Source organism: Mustela nigripes, chromosome 7, assembly GCF_022355385.1.
Source record: "Mustela nigripes isolate SB6536 chromosome 7, MUSNIG.SB6536, whole genome shotgun sequence".
Taxonomy (NCBI): domain Eukaryota; kingdom Metazoa; phylum Chordata; class Mammalia; order Carnivora; family Mustelidae; genus Mustela; species Mustela nigripes.
Genome location: NC_081563.1, coordinates 10,926,362 through 10,948,895, shown reverse-complemented (window position 1 = coordinate 10,948,895; position 22,534 = coordinate 10,926,362). Strand labels below are relative to the sequence as shown.

The following is a 22,534-nucleotide window of genomic DNA, read 5'->3' as shown; positions in this document are numbered from 1 at the left end:
CCACTGAGCCACCCAGGCGCCCCATATTTTTATTTTATTTTTTAAAGATTTTATTTATTTATTTGACAGAGAAAGATCCCAAGTAGGCAGAGAGGCAGGCAGAGAGATAGAGAGAGAGAGAGAGAGAGAAGCAGGCTCTCCGCTGAGCAAAGAGCCCAATGCTGGGCTCGATCCCAGGACCCTGAGATCGTGACCTGAGCCGAAGGCAGAGGCTTAACCCACTGAGCCACCCACGTGCCCCGTTGGGGATCTTTTTATTTTATTTTATTATACTTTATTATTTATTTACTTATTTATGTATGTATGTTGGGGATCTTTTTAAAAACGAGTTTGTTCTTATTGTAATAACAGTTCTTATGGTCAATATTCAGTTTCCGAGCATCAGGGAAGGTCCTTTGTGTTTCAGTTCTTGGGTACTTTTTCATTCTTTTGAGTGTTAAGTCTTTTTAGACATGTTGTGAGTGTTCAACCTTCAGAGGAGGAAAGAAATGATCCTTTTGACAAATGATAGAGTTGTGCTTTTAGACAGGTGTATAGGAATTGTTTCATAGATGTTTTTAACACAGATTGTTTAAGAATATCTAATCTTGGGGTGCCTGGGTGGCTCAGTAGGTTAAAGCCTCTGCCTTTAGCTCAGGTCATGATCCCAGGGTCCTGGGATCAAGCCCCACATCCGGCTCTTTGCTCAGCAGGGAGTCTGCTTCCTCCTCTCTCTCTACCTGTCTCTCTGCCTACTTGTGATCTCTGTCTGTCAAATAAATAAATAAAATCTTAAAAAAAAAAAAAAATCTAATCTTAAAAGCTCCAGAGATAATAAAGTTTTATAAAAGCAACCTTTGGCTCTTCTCTAGATTAGCTCTGATTTTTTTTTCATTTGCTGTGTGTGTGTCTGTGTGTGTGTATGTATGTATGTAAATTAAATTTCTTTTTTATTTTAAGATTTTATTTATTTATTTGACAGAGATCACAAGTAGGCAGAGAGGCAGGCACAGAGAGGGGGCAGCAGGCTCCCTGCTGAGCAGAGAGACGATGTGGGGCTCAATCCCAGGACCCTGGGATCATGACCTGAGCCGAAGGCAGAGGCTTTAACCCACTGAGCCACCCAGGCGCCCCTGTAAATTAAATTTCTTATTGAATTTTATCTTTTTTTAGAGGTGTGTGTCTAGTATGATAGGGTAAAGAGTTAAGAGGTGCTCGAGGGGCAGGGTTGGGGAGGAATATTTGAGAGGTGGGCTGTTTTTCCTGAGCTCACTCACTCTAGCTTACTAGTCCTGAACATCTTATAAGGGGAAGTGTGGGCAGAAAATAATGTTAGTATACCCCAATGCACCATGAAGTGATTTTTAATCTTCTACATGATATGTGACTTTCATAAGTAACCTAAAGTTAACTGAGAAAAGTTCAGATTTTGCTCTTGAGTTTATAGTAAAGAAACCTAAAGGTTTTGGGGGCAATATTTGCTTCAGGTGGTTTTTTTCTTTTAAAGTTTTTTTTTTCTCTTTTAATTGTGAATTATTATAAACAGACTGAGAATTATAGATGCTGTAAGTCTAAACAATTTATTGTAGTGTTATCTGCATGGGAATTAGGCAGTTGTTGCTGTTTGGTTCAGATAGCCTTTCCCTCTTTTTATGCAAACTGTTACAAATCTTTGCCCCCCTCCCCCACTTCCCCTCTAGAGGAAATTGTCATCCTCAAGTTGATGTATCATTCACATGTATGTTTCATCTTTGTTATAACAGTCCTGTAACTACCGTGGTATAAAATATTTTGTGTTTCAGACATGAATGTAAATATGCTGAAAGTCTATTACTGATACTTTTATCCTACTTTTTTGTTTTCTAATTTCCATAGTGTTTTTCCCTTTTTATTCACCAGCTTGTTTTCTTTATTCTTCTTTTCCTTCTCTTTTCTTGATTTCCTCCTGTGTTACTCTTGATTTGTTGTATCTGCCCATGCATTGACCGTGAATCCTTTCCTCCTGTCTTTTGTGAATGATGTTATTGTGAGCTTATGCTTGGCTATTCTCACACGCCTTGAGTGAGTTGAAATTGCGGTCTGATTTTGCATGTAGTAAAGGCTGGGGTTTTTCTTTTTTGTGGGGATTTCATTCCCATCCTCCCACAGAGATGGTATTCTTGAATGACAATGACCCCCCCCCCCCCCACCATGTTGAAGTTTGTCTGGTTTTCTTTTCTCTGAGAATACAGTCCTGTCAAGGGGTCAAGGGTGGTGCTGGCCATGCCAACAACTCCCTTCCAGCTCTTGTTCTTTCTAGGCCCCCGCAGCTCCTTTCCTGTCCCAGGTGTTGCTTTCTCTTTTGAGTTCTTGTACCTCTACCCAATTCTAACTTTAAGTTCCTCTTTCATTTCTAACACTTGAGGACTCCTTTTGTTCTTATGAGTTTAGCTGTATACTAGAATTTGCTAGAGATGAGTCAGGATTTCTAGGTGTGTATAACAGGAAGGGTATCTTACAAGCTCACTCTGCTATGTTACCGGTATCTTTGATGTCTTTTCCTTAGAAAGGACATAAAATTTATGTATTTGAACATACTACCATGTTTTTCTGGAAAAAGAGATATATGTATGTGGTCAGCTTTTAGATAACTAATAACTCTTTTGGGTTTACCAATATTCAAATCTTCTAATGGAAAAAATCTTATCTTCCTATAGCTCTATATGCTGTTTATAATATTTATTTATTTATATGTGTTTTTCATGATTAGATTTTAAGTTGGCTAATGTGTTGTTTCAGCCCTGTGCCTTTTTTGCTCCCTGATGGACTGGTTCGTTTGGTTAATAAACAGATAAACTGGCATTTGGTACTTGCAAGGTAAGGTGTTAAAAATTTGTGTTTCTCTACTGGGATTAGCACTTGAATTTCATTATGGATATTAATTTTGGGTTCTTTTAGCTTGCAGTTTTGATTTTATTTATTTTTTTATTGCATGTGAATTCCCTTTGTCGCATATGACTGGGTATCTCTTAAATGGATTAACTCAACCTTGTTGGATCATTTTTGTGTACGCGTTGGTACCTTTATACTCCTTTAAGATCAAAAGTTGGGTAATGGAAGATGTGAAAGCATTTAAAAATGATTTTTAACTTCTTAAAGTCATTCCATCTTTGTTGAAGACTGCTACACATAATCATATAGAATTTTTTTTCTCTTTCTCTCCCATGAAAGCAATGGAAAACTTTTGGCTGCCGTTCAGGATCAGTGTGTAGAGATCAGGTAATTGTTAATGTTATTCGTTTTTAAAATTTCCCTTGAGAAAATTTTACTTGATTTATGGGAACTAAGAGTTTTGGAGGGGTGAATTTAAAGGGATTTTACCATTAGCGCACATAATTTTGTGAGGCCTCAAACATCACTTATGTCAATTACAGGGTGAGAGATACTTTGTCAGAATAGCAGAGTCTACTCCCTGAATCAGTCTGCTGTTGCCTGAGAAATGTTACTTTTTCCATAGATCAGGCTCTAGATCAATAGATCAGAACTCTAGAATTAGTCTTTCTTATTTGACTAGTTACTGCTAACTAAGCTAAAGCAGATTATCAACAAGGTATTAAAGGAGGGACCACTTTGTTATGTTGGTATAAAGCTCTGGATGGAATATGAGTCTGCAAAAGACAAAGACTATATATTACTTGAGGCCAATGATAGTCTATTATCTTGAGACATTCAATGGTTACTATATTCACATCTAGAAGGCTTCTCTAAGCTGGGCTTTCCATGTACTTTATTTTTTTAAATTATTTATTTATTTATTTATTTTTTTAATTAGAGAGCAAGAGCAGGATGAGGGGGAGCTAAGAGGAGAGGAGAGGGGAGGGAGAAGCAGGCTCCCCACTGAGCAGGGGTCCTTAAGCAAGGCTCCATCCCAGGACCCTGAGACGGCAACCTGAACTGAAGTCAGATGATCAACCGACTGAGCCACCCAGGCATCCCGCTATGTAATTTATTTTTAAGTCATATATCAGTTGTAAAAGAAATAGCAACAGTAGCAACTAATTCAGGAAAACTGGTTAATTTTTTTTTTTTTTTGAAATTATGAGTAGTGCAGACTAAACATGGTGCATTTCTAAAATTAGAGGCTACTCTTTCAGGCAAAGTGTAACTGCTGGTATTTAAAAATAAACAATGGGAGGGACGCGTGGGTGGCTCAGTGGATTAAGGCCTCTGCCTTCCGCTCAGGTCATGATCCCAGGACCCTGGGATCGGCCCTGCATCAGGCTCTCTGCTCAGCAGGCTTAGCAGGGAGTCTGCTTCTCCCTCTCTCTCTGCCTGTCTTTCTGCCTGCTTATGATCTCTATCAAATAAATAAATAAATAATCTTTAAAAAAAGCAAAAAACAATGAGACAAATTTCTGGATGTCCAGTCCCGACTTTTTCCTAACACTTCATTCTTCTTTTTTTTTTTCTTTTCAAAGATTTTATTTATTTATTTGACTGACCGAGATCACAAGTAGGCAGAGCAGCAGGCAGAGAGAGAGGGGGAAGCAGGCTCTGCGCTGAGCAGAGAGCCCAATGCAAGGCTCGATCCCAGGACCTGAGATCATGACCTGAGCCAAAGGCAGAGGCCTAACCCACTGAGCCACCCAGGCGCCCCTACTTCATTATTCTTGATTAAACATAGTATAATGAACACTCAATTGTTACCACACTGGTTTTAGTTTTCTGTTTGTGTACTATCTTTTTCCAGTTATCCAAACAGAACTGGACCCCTCCACTTGTGGGGGAGTAGACAGAGGTTTGCCCCCATTGGAGCATCAGCTTCAGATGTGGAGGCTTTGTTTCCTGATCCCTCGTACAATCATCAGGATGGAGATGATTGGCAATAATGACAGCCTTTCAAAACTGTTTCTTAATTTGGCATGACTTTGATAGTCAAGTCCCTCTTTTTTTCCTGTAGCATCAGTAAGCATCAAGTTGGCACAATTTTTGGACTTCCGCTTGTAGGACTGGGCGAGTACTTGCTATTGCGTTTGTTGCAGGAATGTGAAATCTAACTTTTTGAGAAATATGCTTATGGTGTGCCTTTATATATAGCAGTTAATCCTCAAAATTTCCATCTTTCTTCCATGAAGTGAGAACATCGGTGGAATTGTCTTAGGTGTTCGGGTCAGAATGTGCGTGTGAGGATGGGATTGACAGGCCAGTGGAGAAGAGTTTGACCAAGGATTTATGGAACTTGTTAGTACAATTTTTGATGAGATGAAAAAAAAATTTGCTTTCATAAAAGGATTTGCTACTGGATTGTTAGAGTGTAAAATATTTATAAAACTTGTAAACATATTCAACTCTAGGAATGCACTTATGTATTTGAGACTAAGTGGTGAGGGAGGATTTCTGGGCAAGGGAAGTATGCTCATCAGAATCTTATTCATCTGATGCATAATTTGCAAAAGGTTTTGATAACATTAGTATATCTAAGGAGTCTTACATGGTGAGGCATGGATTCCATTAGGAAGCTTTTCAGGAACACACTCCCCATGGACCCATCCCTCCCCCTCACTGCTTAAGTACTAATCCGCTCTGCTCCTGAAAGCAACACTGTTATACCTAATGGTAGGTTAATGCTAATGGCGTTGGGCACTTTTATAAGTGCGTTGCATGTGCTAATTCATTTAATCTTTGCAGAAGCCCTGTGAAGTATGTATTGCTATTTTTCTCCATTTTAGAAATGAGGAAGCCGGCACAATATGGCTAAATTACTTGCTTGAGGATTTGAAATCTACCATTCTAGCCTCAGTGTTCCTGCTTAGAACCACTGATCTCTACTACCTTTTGATCATGCTGTTGAGCCGTATATGCGTGTGTGCTTACATTCTGGTTTCCCCTGGTACAGTTAGGGCTTCTGCTTTGCGCAACTCCAGGGTTGTCATTTTTTAAAAATTCTGCGTGAGTGGGATCTGGTGTCTCCAAGTCCAGTGACACTGTGTGTTCCTTGGAAGCAACCCCTGCCCTTTTCCCCTTGCAGTGCTAGAGAGAAAGAGAGAGAGCACGCACACATGCGTGCGAGAACATGCACGAGCAGGGAGCGGGGCAGAGAGAGGGAGAGAGAGACTCTCCAGCAGACTCCCCCCTGAGCGTGGAGCTCAATGCAGGGCTTGATCATCCCAGGACCCTGAGGTCATGACCCAAGCCAAATCAAGAGTCAGATGCTTAATCGACAGCCAGCCAGGCACCCCTCCCAATAGCTTTTATCTCCTTGGACGTAATAGGCGCCTAGTTGATGTTTGGTGAATAAGTGAGGTGTTTGTGAGTGGGGTGGAGGAAGCAGATGCTGGGAGAGCATTACAGGGCCCAGTCCGCTGATGCGCTCACAGCTGGCAGGCAGTTTCCCTCGCTGAATTGATCCACACTTTGTAGTAACCTGAAAGGAAGGGTGTTTTTTTTTTTTTTTTTTTTAAGATTTTATTTATTTATTTGAGAGAGAGACAGTGAGAGAGAGCATGAGTGAGAAGGTCAGAGGGAGAAGCAGACTCCCCATGGAGCTGGGAGCCCGATGTGGGACTCGATTCTGGGACTCCAGGATCATGACCTGAGCCGAAGGCAGTCGTACAACCAACTGAGCCACCCAGGTGCCCAAGGAAGAGTGTTTGAGCAAAGATGCAGAATGGTTAGGAAAGGAAAAGTGCAGGGTAGATCCTCAAAGTAAAACCTTATGCACAATGGCTATGCCTGAGTTTAAGACCTTTGTTCTCACTATTGCACGTTTGTTTTTTGTGCTGTGGTGAAGACACATAGAAGGTCAGATTGGCTCCAGTGGTGCTAGTCGGCATGTGGGATTCGGTCACTATTTGTTGATTGCATTCGAATATGAAGGAGCACTCTAATGTCTGAGGTCATTATTTCATACTTGGAAGCAGTCATAAATAGGCAGTGTTTTTTGAGGAGAAAAAAATGAAAAGCTGAAGCACATATTAGCTTTAGTTGAGAGAGAGCCCTGCCTTTTGCAGCACTGTACCAGGGCTGCTGTTCCTCAGCATGTTTGTAGTGAGTGGCCGATGACTCTTGTCATTTGCGCCAATACAGCACACCTAACCTGCTTGTGTGTGGGGCTCATGAGGATAAAAAGCTGACTTGTGAATTGCTACTTTAATTTCTAATTTGGCAGTAATGACATATTATAAGAATAATATGTGTTTTCTTTTTTCCTAAAGAGTGAAGTAACAATTTCTTACGATTATGGGCTGCTACAAATACAGGAACTAATTAGGAGCCATCTCAGAACACAACAAAAAGCATTTAAATAAGGACTCAAAAAAAAAGGGATTTTCCCCCAAATTTGCTTAAGTGGATATATTTGTGAAGTTTTGACAGAACTGAATTTGTCTCCGTCTTTCCATTTCCCCAGCAGAAGAGCAGCTATTATTTGTGATGATATTAAGGATGAAAGTAATAAACACTGACTTAGGTCTAGTTTGTGCTAATTTATACGTAATGTCTTTTTAAATCCTTCCCTAAGCTATGAAGTTGGTCTTACCCAATCTATGTTATTGAGAGGAAATAAAACTCCTGTTGAATATTTTGTCCAGGTTACCTGGATGAGCTGAAATCAAAGACCATGTTCTTTCTTTCTTTTTTTTTTTTTTTTTAAAGATTTTATTTATTTATTTATTTGACAGACAGTGAGAGAAGGAACACAAACAGGGGGAGCGGAAGAGGGAGAAGTAGGCTTCCTGCCAAGCAGAGAGCCTGACATGGGGCTCCATCCCCAGATCCCGAAACCCCAGGACCATGACCTGAGCCAAAGGCAGACACTCAACCAACTGAGCCATCAGGCACCCCAAAAGCCTGTGTTCTTTCTGCTGTATTCTACTTGGAGGCTGAATAGTCAATTTCTTGAAGAAATTTATTACTGTATTTATAATTAGCTTTTGTCTGTCATATTTTAATAAATATTACTTTTTATAATTTGTTTTAAAACTGATGCTTATCATTAAGTATTTAAGAAAGAAGAACTACAAATTACCTACAGGTCAGCCAAAATGCTCTATGGTTTTTGCACCTTTTCTGTGTGTGTGTGATCTTCAGTCCAATGATAACATTCTGTACATTCTATTTGATACTTTTTTTTTTAAGATTTTATTCAGTCATTTGACAGACAGAGATCACAAGTAGACAGAGAGGCAGAGATAGAGAGGAGGAAGCAGGCTCCCCGCTGAGCAGAGAGTCCGATGTGGGGCTCCATCCCAGGATCCTGGGACCATGACCTGGGCCGAAGGCTGAGGCTTTAACCCATTGAGCCACCCAGGCGCCCCTGATACTTATTTTCTTGATAACTTATGGGAAGATGTTATATTTTCAAATCATGTACAGTAATTGCATAATATTTCATTGAGAGCATTAGCAAAATCTAATCTTCTACTGGCTGTATTTTTCTCTTTCATAAATTAGGCTGCATGAATTTCCATGAGATTTGTGTGTATCTGTAATTATTTCCCAGGGATAACTTTATTAAAGCAGTTGAACTGCTAGATCAAATTACTGTGGGCATTAAGGTTTTTTGAGAATTGTTACTTAATTATATTCTAGAAGGTTTACCAATTTTTATTTTTAAACATATAATAATTATATTACTTTGATAAGTATTTCAAGATCACAGATTTTACATGGGTTACAGGTAACAACTATGGTCACCTGTTAAAACTATTTGATTATTAAAGCAAGACTTTTTTTTTCCCTAAGTGATTTAAACTTCATAATATGATGCAGACCATGGTTCTTGACCAAGATCAATCTGTGGAGCTTTAAAAAATATTGGGGCGCCTGGGTGGCTCAGTGGGTTAAAGCCTCTGCTTTCAGCTCAGGTCATGATGCCAGGGTCCTGGGATGGAGCCCCTCATTGGGCTCTCTGCTTAGCAGGGAGCCTGCTTCCTCCTCTTTCTCTGCCTGCCTCTCTGCCTACTTGTGATCTCTGTCTCTCACATAAATAAATTTAAAAAAATCTATAAATGGCATTTTCTTAAAAAAAAAAGTTACATCGCCCCCATTCCATATTTGTTGAATCAGAACCTTTGTGGAGGGGCCATGCATCTGTATTGTATTAAAAGACCAGCTTCATCTAACTTATGCTTATGTATATACTTACATACACTATATACGTATGTAAACTATTCCAGGTGTAGCTCTGTTTCTGGTGAAATAAGGTGAGAAGAAAACGTTGTCACCAATGGAAGGGTCTTATTTGAGCACAAATCCATGTCTGAGAGAAGGACTGGTTTAGTGTTGGGCAGACAAGTTGTCTAACATTTTTGTGGGGTTTCCTCGTATGACAAAATAGTGTTGGGGTGAAACTGTTGGCTTAATTTTGCACATATTTTGCAGGTCTGCAAAAGATGATTTTACATCTATTATTGGGAAATGTCAAGGTAAGAGTTTCCAAAATATTGGGAAAAAATGAAAATTTTAAATTTACAACAGTTAACGGTATTCCTTAAAAGGCAGAGTAGTTATTAAATATTGATAAGGATTGTTGCCACTCTATTAAAATAATTTTAAAACTTCTCAATTGATTTCTCTTACTGCCTTAAATGTTTTGCTTTGTCCATTTTGGACATTTTGAAGAGATTTGAAATTGAAACTGTTTTAAGATAAAAGTCTATGTCAGTTTTGGGATAACTTATTTGTGTCTGTAGGTTTTTTTTGTTTTTTTTTTTTTGTTTTTTTTAAATGTAATCTCTCCACTCAGTATGGGGCTTAAACTCCTGAGCCTGAGATGGAGTCATGTGCTCTACTGACTGTGCCAGCGAGGTGCCTCTAGGCTTTTATTTTGAAATCAATGCAAAAAAAAAAAAAATTTATGTATAAGTCAAGAGTTGATTAGATACAGACCAGTAAAAAAAATCTTGGATTTGCTCTTTCTTCTGATGTATTCAGCACAAATTACTATCATTTATGTACCTGAACCATTTTGCAGGGTACTAGGGATATGACTGTGAGCAAAAAGGCACGGTCCCCTACCTCTTGAGGTATAGAGACACTCAGAATATAATTACTAACTTTGATAAATCTGATGAAGGAAAAATATAGAGCAGAGTGAGCGCTTAACCAGGGCTGTGAGATGAGATTGTTGAGAAAAAGTGACTTTGGAAAGCAACCTAAGGATTGAGTAGAAGTTAGGAGAAGCCAGGGCCGTGTTTCTGTCTGCAGGAGCAGGTATGAAAAGGCAGAGGGAATCTTACGGGAAGAAAATGATTAGGAGGGTGCTGTTAGGTAAATGCAGCTATTCTCTGTGTTTTACGTAGGGACCTGCAGTTCCATCTGTCTGACCTTGGGTCAGTTTAACAGTGTCCTAGTTGTAGGAATCCTAATGATGGTAATCGTGGTTGTTGTGATGATGACAAACATTTGGAGTGTCCTTATTGTGTGCCAGACACCGTGTTTTATGTGCATTTTGTCATTTAACTGGAAGAACGTAGTGTGCGTATTTTATCTCCAAGGTAGCGTGAGGCTAAGATGATAAATCCTTGACAGTGAAAGAGCAAGGAGAAGGAAGACATGGATAGTTCTGAAATCCATAAAATGATCCTAATACAGAGGATTTCCCCAACTTCTCTGTGGCAGTGGTGGTCTTAAGCTCCTTGTCAGATGTGCCATTAGTGAGTGTGGCTCAGGGCAAGTTTCCCTCTCATCTTTCTCATTTTTGTTCATCCACATGTGTTCAGAAAATTACAGATCAGATGTGCGAAAGATGTTTTCGGTTTTCTTATGAGTGGTGGTATTCTATTAGTATGTCAGAATTGCTGTACTTCTGTAATTCCACAGCTGCTATTTGATAAGATAGTAATCGTTTTCATGGAGTTGTCTGTATGTTGCACAGTATGTATTGTAACTTAAAAACAAATATAAGGGACGCCTGGGTGGCTCAGTTGGTTGGATGACTGCCTTTGGCTCAGGTCATGATCCCGGAGTCCTGGGATCGAGTCCCACATTGGGCTCTCCATGGGGAGTCTGCTTCTCCCTCTGACCTTCTCCTCGCTCATGCTCTCACTGTCTCTCTCTCAAATAAATAAATAAAATCTTTAAAAAAAAAAACCAAAACAAACAAATAAACAAAAAACAAATATAAAACTGCCTTTTGTTTATATAAATTGACTTCTTGTAATCTGTTTCTTGGCTCTGTCCCCTGGATTGTCAGTGATACCATTGTCCGTATCAGGCCAGAAGTCAACACATTTTCTCATTCTTTTTCCTTCTCTTTTTTCTTTCTTTGACAAATATTAAGCTCCTGCCATGTGCCAGGCACTCCTAGGTGCTGTGTATAAAATGAGGAGTAAGCTACAGGCGACCTTGACTTAAGGGTTTGCAGTGTGTCGGGGAAGACAGAAATACTTCACTGCAGCTGTACGGACACAGTGGGGAAGCATCGCCTTTGCGGAACTTCAAGCCCTGGGAACCTGTGAAGATGTCTCCGGGCTCTGCTTCCGCCATCACAGCCCTAGCTCAGGCTTTTAACATTTTTAAAAAGTTGTCCCCCCTGCAACAGTCTCCTGACCGGGTTTTCTTCTGTTTGCCTCTCACTGATCCACACTTCACACCGCTTGCCAAACTGATTGCTGTTAAATGGGAATTCCATTCGGTTATCCTTCAGATCTGGCTTCCTGCTTTCTAGAAGTGTGACCCTGGACAAGCTGCCTTACTCTCTGAGCCTCAGTTACCTGTCATGAATGGCACAATGTTATAGACTGACTTGCGGACAAAAATAACATAAACTAATATATGTAAAACTCTTAGGATAACGTCTGACACATACTAAGTACGTAGGAGACTTTAAGCTTTACCGCCGCCGCTACTAGTCCTGTTCTGCCTAAAATCTTCAGTTGTTCCCCATTGACTGTAGAATACTATTCATTTTTTCTGACCTTTCAGTCAGTCTGTCCCTTAAGATCCTCCTGCCGTACAGCTCGTGTTCTAGTACAAAGCAGCTCGTGCTTTCCCAGCCCCATCGTGCTTTTCATGCCTTGGTACAGATGGCTCCTTTTGCCTGGAAGCTCTGCTTTTCTATTTAATTAATGAGTCTCGCGTATTTTAGTTCAGGCATCCACTCTCCTGGGAAACCTTCCCTTCCTGCCCGCTTCCTCATCATTTGGACATCCTTCTTAATGTTTTCCTAGGACTGGTTTGTGCATGCATCACTACGCTCAAGCTAATCGTTTTTTCCCCTAATTGTTGATTTGCTTGTCTGATTGCCCATTAGATTGAAAATTCTCTGAAGGCAGGGCTCCCATCTTACTCAACTTTTTTTGTTCCCGATGCCCATTGTGCTGTCTTACAGAGTAGTCACCCAGTTCCTGATGCTGTCAAGTGGATAATGGCACTTGGGAACTATTACAGTGACTTTTATGAGTTTATGTATGAACAAAGTATATTCGCCTATTCCTGTGAGTTAATTCTAGAAATTTATGACTGTATGTATATTTATAAAAATTTGTATATATGTATATAAAATGGATAATTGTCATAATATTCAGGGTTTTTATTCCTTATGCACACAAATGTGTATACATACCACAAAGAATAGAGAAGGGGTTCTGTTTGCGTAGTATTCTGTTGAGAATACTAGGAGAGCAGTGTTTGTGCAAGCTCTAGCATCTTCTGAATTTGCTTTCAGTTACCTCCTCACCAGTGCTTATGAAAGTAGACCAGATCCAGTTTACGTAATGTGTAAGGATCAAGAAGTTCCCAGAAGAATAATTTAGGAATAGGTATTTAATTACCTTTTTCCCAGTGCCGTGCTTTTGTTGGGTGGAGGCTTGGGGAACCTGTAGTGAGCTGTTGAGAAGCCTGTTCAGAATGTTGGAGTGATTCAGACCTGCAGGGCCCTTTTCAGTTGTGACTTTAGACACTCACTCTTAGCCAGTGTGTAAACTGAGAGATCTGCAAGTTAACACGAAAATGGGAAGCTTAACCCTCTGTATTTCACACAAATTATAATATATTTGTTAGAGGTTTTAGTGTGTACAGTTAATGTGGCAGCATGGATGGGATAATAATGCTTTGAGAACTAATGTTTTATTTTGTTGGCTTCCAAATGTGTGAATTTATGACCTTAATGCTGCATTAATGGCTTCTTTCCATTTCATATAATTTGAGGTAATGATCATTTGCTTATTATCTGACTCATCTTTATGGGAATAACTCTCATATGCCAAATGATATTTCCTGTGTATGCTTGGAGAGAAGGAGCCAGATTGTTGCTAATGCATTTTTTGAAACTACGGATTGCAGAGTCTGCAAACCAAAATAGGAACTCTTTAGTTCCACTTTGATATTTTTCAATTATTGCTTTATAAAATTAATGCCATTTGAGAATGTTTTAAATGGGGTTGCAACTTGTTTTGGCTCTGTTTTCCAGGCCATAAATATTAGCCTTCTCTTTCTGTGCCTTGAATAGGGGCCTAAGTAATAGCATATGGGATTAGAAGTTAGATTTTTTTTTTTTTTGGGCTGTACTGTGTTAAGAGATTTTTTCCATATTTCTGATTTTGAGATCCCATAAACCAGAGCTTCCAGTGCTAAGGAGCAGCTTGCCTGTTGTAAGTATGCTGAGATCCCGTCAGCCCATTGGTGGCCCAGTGGGCCCCATCACAGCCTACGCTCAGATACTGTCTTGTATATTTTTGTATTTCTAAAATTGGCTTGATATTTTGTAGTTTCCATCATATTTTTGTTGAGATTCTCTGTATGTTCCTTTTGTTTATGTTTTCCTTTGAATTCCCAAATACTTTAATAGCTGTTTTGAAGCCCTTGTCTGCTTATTCCTTAATTTGTATCATTTCTGGGTGTGATTCTATTGGTTTAGTTTTCTCATATTCATGGATATTTTCCTGCCTCATATAGCTAACACCTTATTTTTAAATTTATTTTTAATTATATATTTTTATTTGTGATCAATTTATTATATTTAAAAAAACGCTTTATTTAAATTCAATTTAGTTAACACATACCATATTATTAGTTCCCGGGGTAGAATTTAGTGATTCATCAGTTGCATATAACACCCAGTGCTTTTAACTTATTTATTTTTTATTAAAAAATTTTTTTTTTTTTAGGTAGGCTACATGCCTACCTACATACATACATACCTGGAAACCAACACGGGGCTTGAACTCATGACCCTGAGTTCAACATCTGAGCTGAGATCAAGGCTTAGATGTCTAACTGGCTGAGACACCTAGGCACCCCTTTTTTATTTTATTTTTTTTACTATTTTAATTTTTTTTCTAACATTTTATATGCTCAACATTATGGAGCTGAATTACTAAGTTTTGTTATCTTCCCTAATAGAGTATTGAGTTTTGTTCTGGGATGTGGTTCTTTTTTTTTTTTTTTTTTTTTTTTTTTGTGGATCAGATTAATCTTTTAAGGCTTCTTTTTAAGTGTTAGTGGATATAGTTAATAGCTTTTACTTTGGGGTTAGATTAGTCCTCCTTTAAGGTGTGGTCTTTCTGGGATCTCTTATGAGAATTCTGAGTGTTCACTGACATCTCTTCACTCTGATGGGTTGGAATTGTAACATTTCCAAATCTTCTCCAAGCTCAGGCAGTTGTTTTTTCCCAATAGTCTTCCTATTCTTGGCCCTGCAGAGAGAGAGAAAGAGAGAGAGAGAGAGAGAGAGAGAGAGAGAGTGTGTGTGTGTGTGTGTGTGTGTGTGTGTGTGTCTGAAGACCTAGTGTTCATATCTGCAGATTTTATAGCTCCTTCTCTGCCTTACTCCTCTCTGGAATGCTGCCTTGCAGATTATATTTAGTTTAGTAGCTCTAAACTCCATCCTTTATCTGCTGTGTTCACTGAGACTGCATGTGCTGTTGGAGGTCCCTTTTCATGCACCATGGTCCTGAAGGTGCCTACTGGCTGAGAATAGCTTCTCACAGTGATCACAGTCTTGCACTGCCTGTTGTATAGCAAGAAAATAGTTATTTTGACCTGCTTTTCTTTTATGGTGCAAGATCTAATCTGAAACTACTTACCCTGCTGTTGTTTCTTTAAATGACAAAAGCAGTACATGTGTGTAACAAATTCAAACAATACGGAAGTAGAAAAAGTAAAAATCAAGTTTCAATTTGAATTTTTCATAGGAACTTAATCACTTAATATAAAATTTTCCATACTTATATAAACCTATATGTATGTGGGTTGACTTTTTTCTTTAACAAAACAAGATCATCTCGAACAGCTTGTTCTCCAGCCTGCTCGCCCTCCGACTGCACTGTCTTTCCTAGTCTGTATGTGCAGATGGGTATCAGTCTTTCAAATGTAACCACCGGATTCCATTGTAACAATGTGAACCACATGTTTTTTATTCCCTTCTTGATAGAAATTTAGGTTGTTTATAGTGGCTCTCTTCTTCCTCTTTCTCTTACCCATCTTTGCCCCTATCCTCCTCCTCCAACACTGGAAAAGACATCCTGTTTGTCTCCAGCTATAGTATTCAAAATAGCTACTGCTGCAGTTCTTTCCAGAAAGTTACACCTATTTGTACAGCTATGAAAAAGGTAATGATGGAAGCCATTTCTTTTCTCCACTGTCAGCACCATATGTTACCTATTTAAAAAATATTATGTTCACAGGCAAAGGAAGAAAAAGATCTCATTTTCAATTTGCATATTTTTAGTTATTAGGTAGAGCATATGTTAAGTGGCTATTTTTATGGGTTTTTTTTGTGAATTGTTAGAGCATATCCTTTGCCTATATTTCTCTTGGATTACTTGACTTTTTCTTATTGGTGTGATAGTATGAATGTTAACTCTTTATCATCTGATACACATCATGTTGCAAATATTTTCAGCCAATTGATTTTCTTTTAAATTTGTTACGGATTTTTATTTGTTTGTTTGTTTTTATAACTATATTTGTCGCTTTTTTCCCCCCATATAATTTCAGGGTTTCTCTTTGTGGTTAGACCTTTCTCATTGCAGGATTGTAACCACTTTTCTCATGTCTTTACTGACACTTTTATTTCAAACATTCAAATATTTAGCCTCTCAGCAAGCTTTTATAGCTGCACTTGTTGGCTTTCGCTCACTGGACCAGATTGTACACTCAGCCCTTCATTTTGCAAATGAGGGAGCTGCACCTCCATGATCTCCCCAGGGTCGCATGCATTCATTTTATGGCAGCACCAAGAATGGGACCCAGTGTTCCTTGCTTCTTCATCTTTCTCCATTTCCCTTTCCAGTCTGGGTGGGTGAACCGGAGTAGAATGTCTTCCGTTAGCACTTGAGCGCCTGATGCTACCTCCAGAGTGCTGGGTACTGGGGATGCAGGTAGGGAACAGAATGGGCCCAGCACCTGGCATTTTGGAATTTATAGTTCAATGAATAGTTGATAAAAGTAGACACACACACGTGTAATGGGACTAAGAGATGTGAAGGACGCGAACTCATGGGATAGTGGAGATAACGGGGCCTTGAACTCACGGGATAGCGGAGATAACGGGGCCTTGAATTCACCAGATAGCGGAGATAACGGGGCCTTGAACTCACCGGATAGCGGAGATAATGGGGCCTTGAACTCATCGGATAGCGGAGATAATGGGGCCTTGAGGCTGCTTAGGCAGCATGGTCAGAGATGCCTCCCGTGGAAGTGGTATGTATCACGGAGAGATTTGAGAAATTGAAAAAAATCTTGAAAAAGTTGAGACCTGGGAGATGGAAAGGAGCCAGGAAAGGGAAAGGGGCTCCAGGCTGAGAACACAGCACAGATAAAAGTACAAGGTGAGAAAGATCTCGGCAACTGGGCGGGTTCAAGGGGCCACAGCCGGTGCAAGACGGGAGTGAGAAGAAGCGGTTTCACTGTGAACGTGGCAGGTGTCAGAGGGCAGGCTCAGTTTGCCCATAGCCTTTCTGAATACTTTTCAGTTGACCCCATTGGCACTGGCTTTGTACAAATCTAGACCGTTCATTCCTCTCCAAAACCACACAGCTGGAAAAGTCCGGTGATAAAAACCGTGTTTTTACATTGTTATGTGAAATCTTACTTTGTAATGAAAAACCTGTCTTTATCTGGGTCAAAACTCATGCTGATTTTTCTGGTGCTACTGGTTATAACTAGAAGTAATAGTAAAAAGAAATCCCTTTCAGATGAAACTTATTTTAGATAAAGAATGTGGTACATAAATCTGTTTATCCTATCAAAATGAGATAAGAGGAAAAAACCTGTTATCTCAGGTAAAACAGTAATAATGGAAAAATGTTTCTGTGTGTCTTTAGCACATGAATATATTTCAGGGCATTAAATTATCCCCTCTGGTGTGTGTGTAGCATCTATGGGCAGGCAGGTCTTGTTTTCCTCTTATTGTTTATCATTTTGTGCCTTTGTTTACTTCCAAGCTTGATTTTTTTTTTGAAGCTTTATAAAGATGGAGAACTGATCTTTTCCCTCATTTTATTCCCATTAAAAACATTGTTTTTCTAAAATGTGTGTAGTGTTTTGTTAGTCTTTAATATATCCACTAGACCTTACTGTGTCCTAAGGGGCCCTCTTGGAATTTTTTTGGTATTTACTTGGATTTGGTATTCACTTGGATTTGGTATTTACTTGGATTTATTTGGTATAAAGAAACTCCTTGATGTCTGGCACACTTTCCTCCCATACAAAAACATTTATTATGTGTATTACAGATATAAGAGAAAAGTCTGAATTCTAAAGTACCTCTTCTAGGTGGGGAGAAGACCAGTTATGTAATTCATGTTTAATTGGTAGTCCCTGGGAGATGGTAACCTCTTACCATTACCTTGCCCTGTTAGCATAGATTTTCCTGAAAGCGTTAGTCTTCATTCATTAGTGAAACACTAATCACTTTCCATTCCAGGTTCTAGCATGGCAGTGTGGAATAGGACAGTGTCGGTGGATTTCATGGAGCTCAGCGGCTCGTGGGGGAAGTAGTCCTGTAAACAACAGAATGTGGTGTGATAAAGAATTTTGCACAGCCTATTTGGGCTCAGAGAGGAGAGCAGTCAGTTTTGAAGAGTGCCAAGGAAGGAGGAGGGAACCATTTGTTACCACAGGTGGTTGTAACAAAAGTGAACGCTTTGCGGAGTACTGAGGAAGAACATTCTAGGCAGAGGCAGCATGTGGGTGAAAGACAGACCCCAGTATGCATGGTTTGCTTATTTGCCAGGTTTGCTTATTTGTTGGTGGCTTATTAGCTGGATCTCAGGAACCTTCTGGGGCAGGCCTGAGGCTCAGTCCAAACTCGGACTGAGAGGCAACATGTGGTAGTGAGATGCTCACCGTTTGGGAAGGCGGGACATGTGAGTTCTGGGCTTTCTTTGCTCTCGACTCTCAATTCTGGATGTCCCCATGTTAGTCCCCTGATCATCTGGATTCCCTGCTGGTAAAGGGAGGTCACTGGCTCTACTGGTCTCCTCAGTTCTGGGATTCTAATGCGGGGACACTGAAGCGAGCAAGTCTTCAGAAACCTCTAATGAATTTAACAGAGTTTAGAGTTTCACAGCCCCCCCCCCTTTATTTTTAAACTGCTGACAGCCTTTCTCTTCATTATTGTACTGAAAAATTCAGAGCAGAAAAAAGGTGTTGAATTATTAAGGTTGATTATTAAAATATTAGACTTGTGGGACTGATTAGGGATAGTACTTGATTCACCTAATCCACATGTTGATGTATAAATGTGTGTATATCTACATACTTCTCCAATGCTGTGTTTGTATAACCCTGCGTCGTATGTCTTAGTTACCTATATTTGATGTATTTGAAAGATAACAGTTGAAATGTTCATTTTTTGCTGTTGGAGGAGCTGAACTCATTTAATTGGAATTATTTTCTGCCCACACTCTCTATACTCTTGATCTGTAATTTTGTAAGTATTTTGAGGTGTGCTCTTCTGAGCTTTTGCCAACTAGGGCCTGTCCAGCATTCATTTGACCGCTGGTGTCAGTCGTCTTTGCTTCTTAAGTAAGTGGGGCAGAGTTTGCTGTGGTTTATGTTTACCAGTCTTACTTGGAGTGGCTTTCTGGAAAGAGTTCTTTTCTATTGAACCGAAACATTAGAAATCCTTTGGAAAGGAGGTAACATAGTTGAATAGTTGGTTAACATCTACAGTTACTGCAACTAAACTGTCTGTATAACACATTGTTAAAAGTACTTCTTTCCTTTTCATTCTAGTTCCAAAAGACCCGAAACCCCAGTGGAGACGTGTGGCATGGAGTTATGATTGTACCCTGCTGGCCTATGCTGAAAGCACAGGAACAGTGAGGGTGTTTGATCTCACGGGAAGTGAACTCTTCGTTATTGCCCCGGTGTGTGCATAACCTTAGACCGATTACATAAAAGACATTCAAAAAAATATATGAAGGTACTTGAGTGACCAAATGTGAGGAGAGGGGAAATTGACCTGTAAATCTGAATAAGTTGTGAACTTAAGACACTGAGAATCTAGTAGATATCTGTACGTAAAACATTTTTTTCTCCGCATTTTGTAATGCAGTAATCAGCGGTAATCCATCAGTATGGAAATATGGTGGTAAACAGAGGTACAGAAAAATATTAGGAAGTTCCAGTGAGGGAAAGTAGTCAGTGAGCTGTCATAGTAGGAAAAGCTTTCCGAGGAGTTAGGATTTGTTACCCTCAAGGGGATAGGAATTGAAAGGGAGAGTGGAGAAAAAATGAATGATGGTAATAATTTGTATTTGTATAATGTTTTATACTTTATTAATGAGTTATATATATATATATGTGTGTGTGTGTATATATATATATGTATGTATATATATATTCTTAGTTCATATTCACAGCAACCCTTTGAATAGATTGGCCAGATATTATCCAGGTTTTACAGTTTAGAAAACTGAAATCGAGAGGCAGTTGAATGACTTTTCCCATGGCAATCCAGTTAATAAGTGTTTCTTTCAGGAATCCAGTGCTTTTTACTTTGTATCCTTCTTTCTTGAATGAACAAGGTACAGAGGCAGGTAGAACCACAGGGCTAGATCTGGTTGCATCTTAGGATCAGTTGGGAAGCTTTGTAAAGAAAAGAGAAGCCACAGAAAAATTACTTGATTGTCTAGGCTCAACCCACTGAAATTCTCATTTAATTGATTGGAGTGGGCTCTGGGCATTAGTATTGTTTACACATTTTTCAGCTGATTTTTAATGAGAAGCTGGGGATAAGAACCTGTGATATAGAGAATGATTTTTGTTCAGAAATAATGACTGGAAAAACTTGAAAAAATGTGTTAGACTCATATTACGGAAGTCCAGGGGAACCAAACTAACAAGTTTGCATCACTGTTTTCTAGACTAGCGCTGTCTGATAGAAAAGTAATGTGAATAATATATATGATCACGATGTAATGTTAAATTTTCTAGAAGTTCCATTAAGAGTTGAACAGGTGAATTTATTATATAACCCAGTATATCATAAATATTATTTCAATATGCAATGTAAAGATTATTAATGAGATATTCTACTTTCTTTGGTACCAAGTCTTTGAAATGTCCTGTTTCTTTTTATGGTTATAGTCTGTCTCAATTAGGACTGTCCTATATCAAGTGTTCCATAGCTGCATGTGGCCACAGTATTTATTTTGAGGTTCTAGATAGTGAGGTCTAGGCATTCGGTGTGGTAAACTGTAGGATGTGTGTGCTTCCCAAGGTGCACATGCCTTCATGTGCTTAGCAATACAGCCTGATACTTAGTTCATGGAAAAACGTTGCCATTGAGTGAATGTTTTAAGTGTCTTTTCCTTTTAGATACTGATGGGAAAATGGGAAATAATTGATGCCTCTTTTTAAAAAATAAGATTTATTTATTTATTTGACAGAGAGCATGTGGCTGTATGCTTCCTAGGAAAAGGAGTGTGGGGAGGTGGGCAGAGGGAGAGAGAAACACAAGCAGACTCCATGCTGAGTGCAGAGCCAACTTGGGGCTAGATCTCATGACCCTGAGATCAGACCTGAGCTGAAACCAAGAGTCAGATGCTCAACCAACTGTGCCACCCAGGTGCCCCAAGGCTTTTTTTAAAGCATTGGTTACTGCTGGCAATGAAAGTCAACATTTGGGAGCTTATATCTAAACTCAGTATCTTAGAATTCTTTGAGGCTGAATGGTGGCATTACCCCTCCCCACCCCCGTGAGAAGCACAGTCTCAACAGAAATTCTCTTATCTAGGCAAATCTGTCATCTAGAGGGTTGTGTGGCTATAGCCTTTGTTGGGAGGGCAGGTCTAAAGTTGGATGTCTGGTTCTAGGCACTCTGATCTGCATGATTCTTCAGTACACACAGCAGTTCTGGGACTGTCTCAATGTGTACCTGGAAAGGCCAGTATCTGGGATGTCTTTCAACTATACATGTGTTAACTTCTATCTGGTATCTTTTTAGTAACTTAATTCTCCCTCTTTTATAGGCATCAAGTTTACCAGGTGATCTGAGCTATGCTATTGCTGGGTTGATATTTTTAGAATATAAAGCCAGTGCACAGTGGTCTGCAGAACTCCTGGTCATCAATTACCGAGGAGAACTTAAAAGTTACCTTGTAAGGTAAAAATACATTTTATTTGGGAACTCCTATGTGAAATAATGTTTTTTCTCTGGCTTGGTCAAATTTTATTTTGTTCTTTCAGCATTTTAGTGTGGAAAAAAATTGCAAATATAACAGGAAGGTTGAAACCATTTTATAGCAAATGCTCCTATACTTTCACTTAAATTCCATTATTAGCATTTTACTATACTTGCTATTCACATTACTGCCCACCCCTCTGTCTAGCCATTAGTCAATGTTATTTTTTAATGGATTTCCGAGTTAATCCTTATATACTTAAGCATGCATGCCATTAATTAAAGTTTAAGGTTTATTTACAGTTTTCTCTTTTGAAATAAAATTTGCATACAGTGAAATGTACAAATCTTAAGTGTGCCAGCCAGTGAGTTATGGGAAATGCAAATACTGTGCAATTCAAACCCTTATCAAAGATACAGCACATTACCATCATGCTAGAAAGTTCTCTCATGCTCCAACCTAGTAAATCTATGTACACCTACCCGCCCCCCCCCGACCCCCCCCCCAGCTTAACCATCCTAGATAAGTTGTGCCTATTCTGGTAATTCACATAAATGGACTCATAGAATGTAGTCTCCTGTCTGAGTCTTCCTTCACTTAGCATATTTTGAGATTTATTTGTATTTTTCATGTATCAGTAGTTTATTCCATTTTATTATAATATAATGTATTTCACTGTATGAATATTTCATGTGTCTAAGTTTGAGGGGTTACAATGAAGTACCAAAAACGGGGTCGCTTATCAACAATGGAAGTTTACTGCTGACACTTCCCGAGGATGAAAGTCTGTGTTCTGGGTGCCAGCGTGGCTGGGTTCTGGTGAGAACCCTCTTTGGGTTCTTTGTGGACTGCTGACTTGTCTTTTTACCCTCACGTGGTAGAAAGAGAGCTAGCTAGCTCTCTGGCCTCCTTTCTGAGGGCAGTATTTCCTTTCATAAGGCCTTCATCCTCCTGACCTAATTACTTCCCAAAGACCCCATCTCTAAGTACCATCACACTGG

At 39.3% G+C, this 22,534-nt stretch overlaps 1 protein-coding gene across 1 annotated transcript in view; it reads left to right on the top strand.

The window, feature by feature from the left end:
* NBAS (NBAS subunit of NRZ tethering complex) overlaps window positions 1-22,534 on the top strand; it is a 317,167-nt gene that overhangs the window by 5,199 nt on the left and 289,434 nt on the right. The window contains exons 4-8 of the mRNA XM_059405174.1: window positions 2,758-2,835; window positions 3,190-3,237; window positions 9,340-9,383; window positions 19,141-19,274; window positions 21,381-21,514. Coding sequence (XP_059261157.1) covers window positions 2,758-2,835; window positions 3,190-3,237; window positions 9,340-9,383; window positions 19,141-19,274; window positions 21,381-21,514 — 438 coding nt within the window. The remainder of the gene's footprint in view (window positions 1-2,757; window positions 2,836-3,189; window positions 3,238-9,339; window positions 9,384-19,140; window positions 19,275-21,380; window positions 21,515-22,534) is intronic.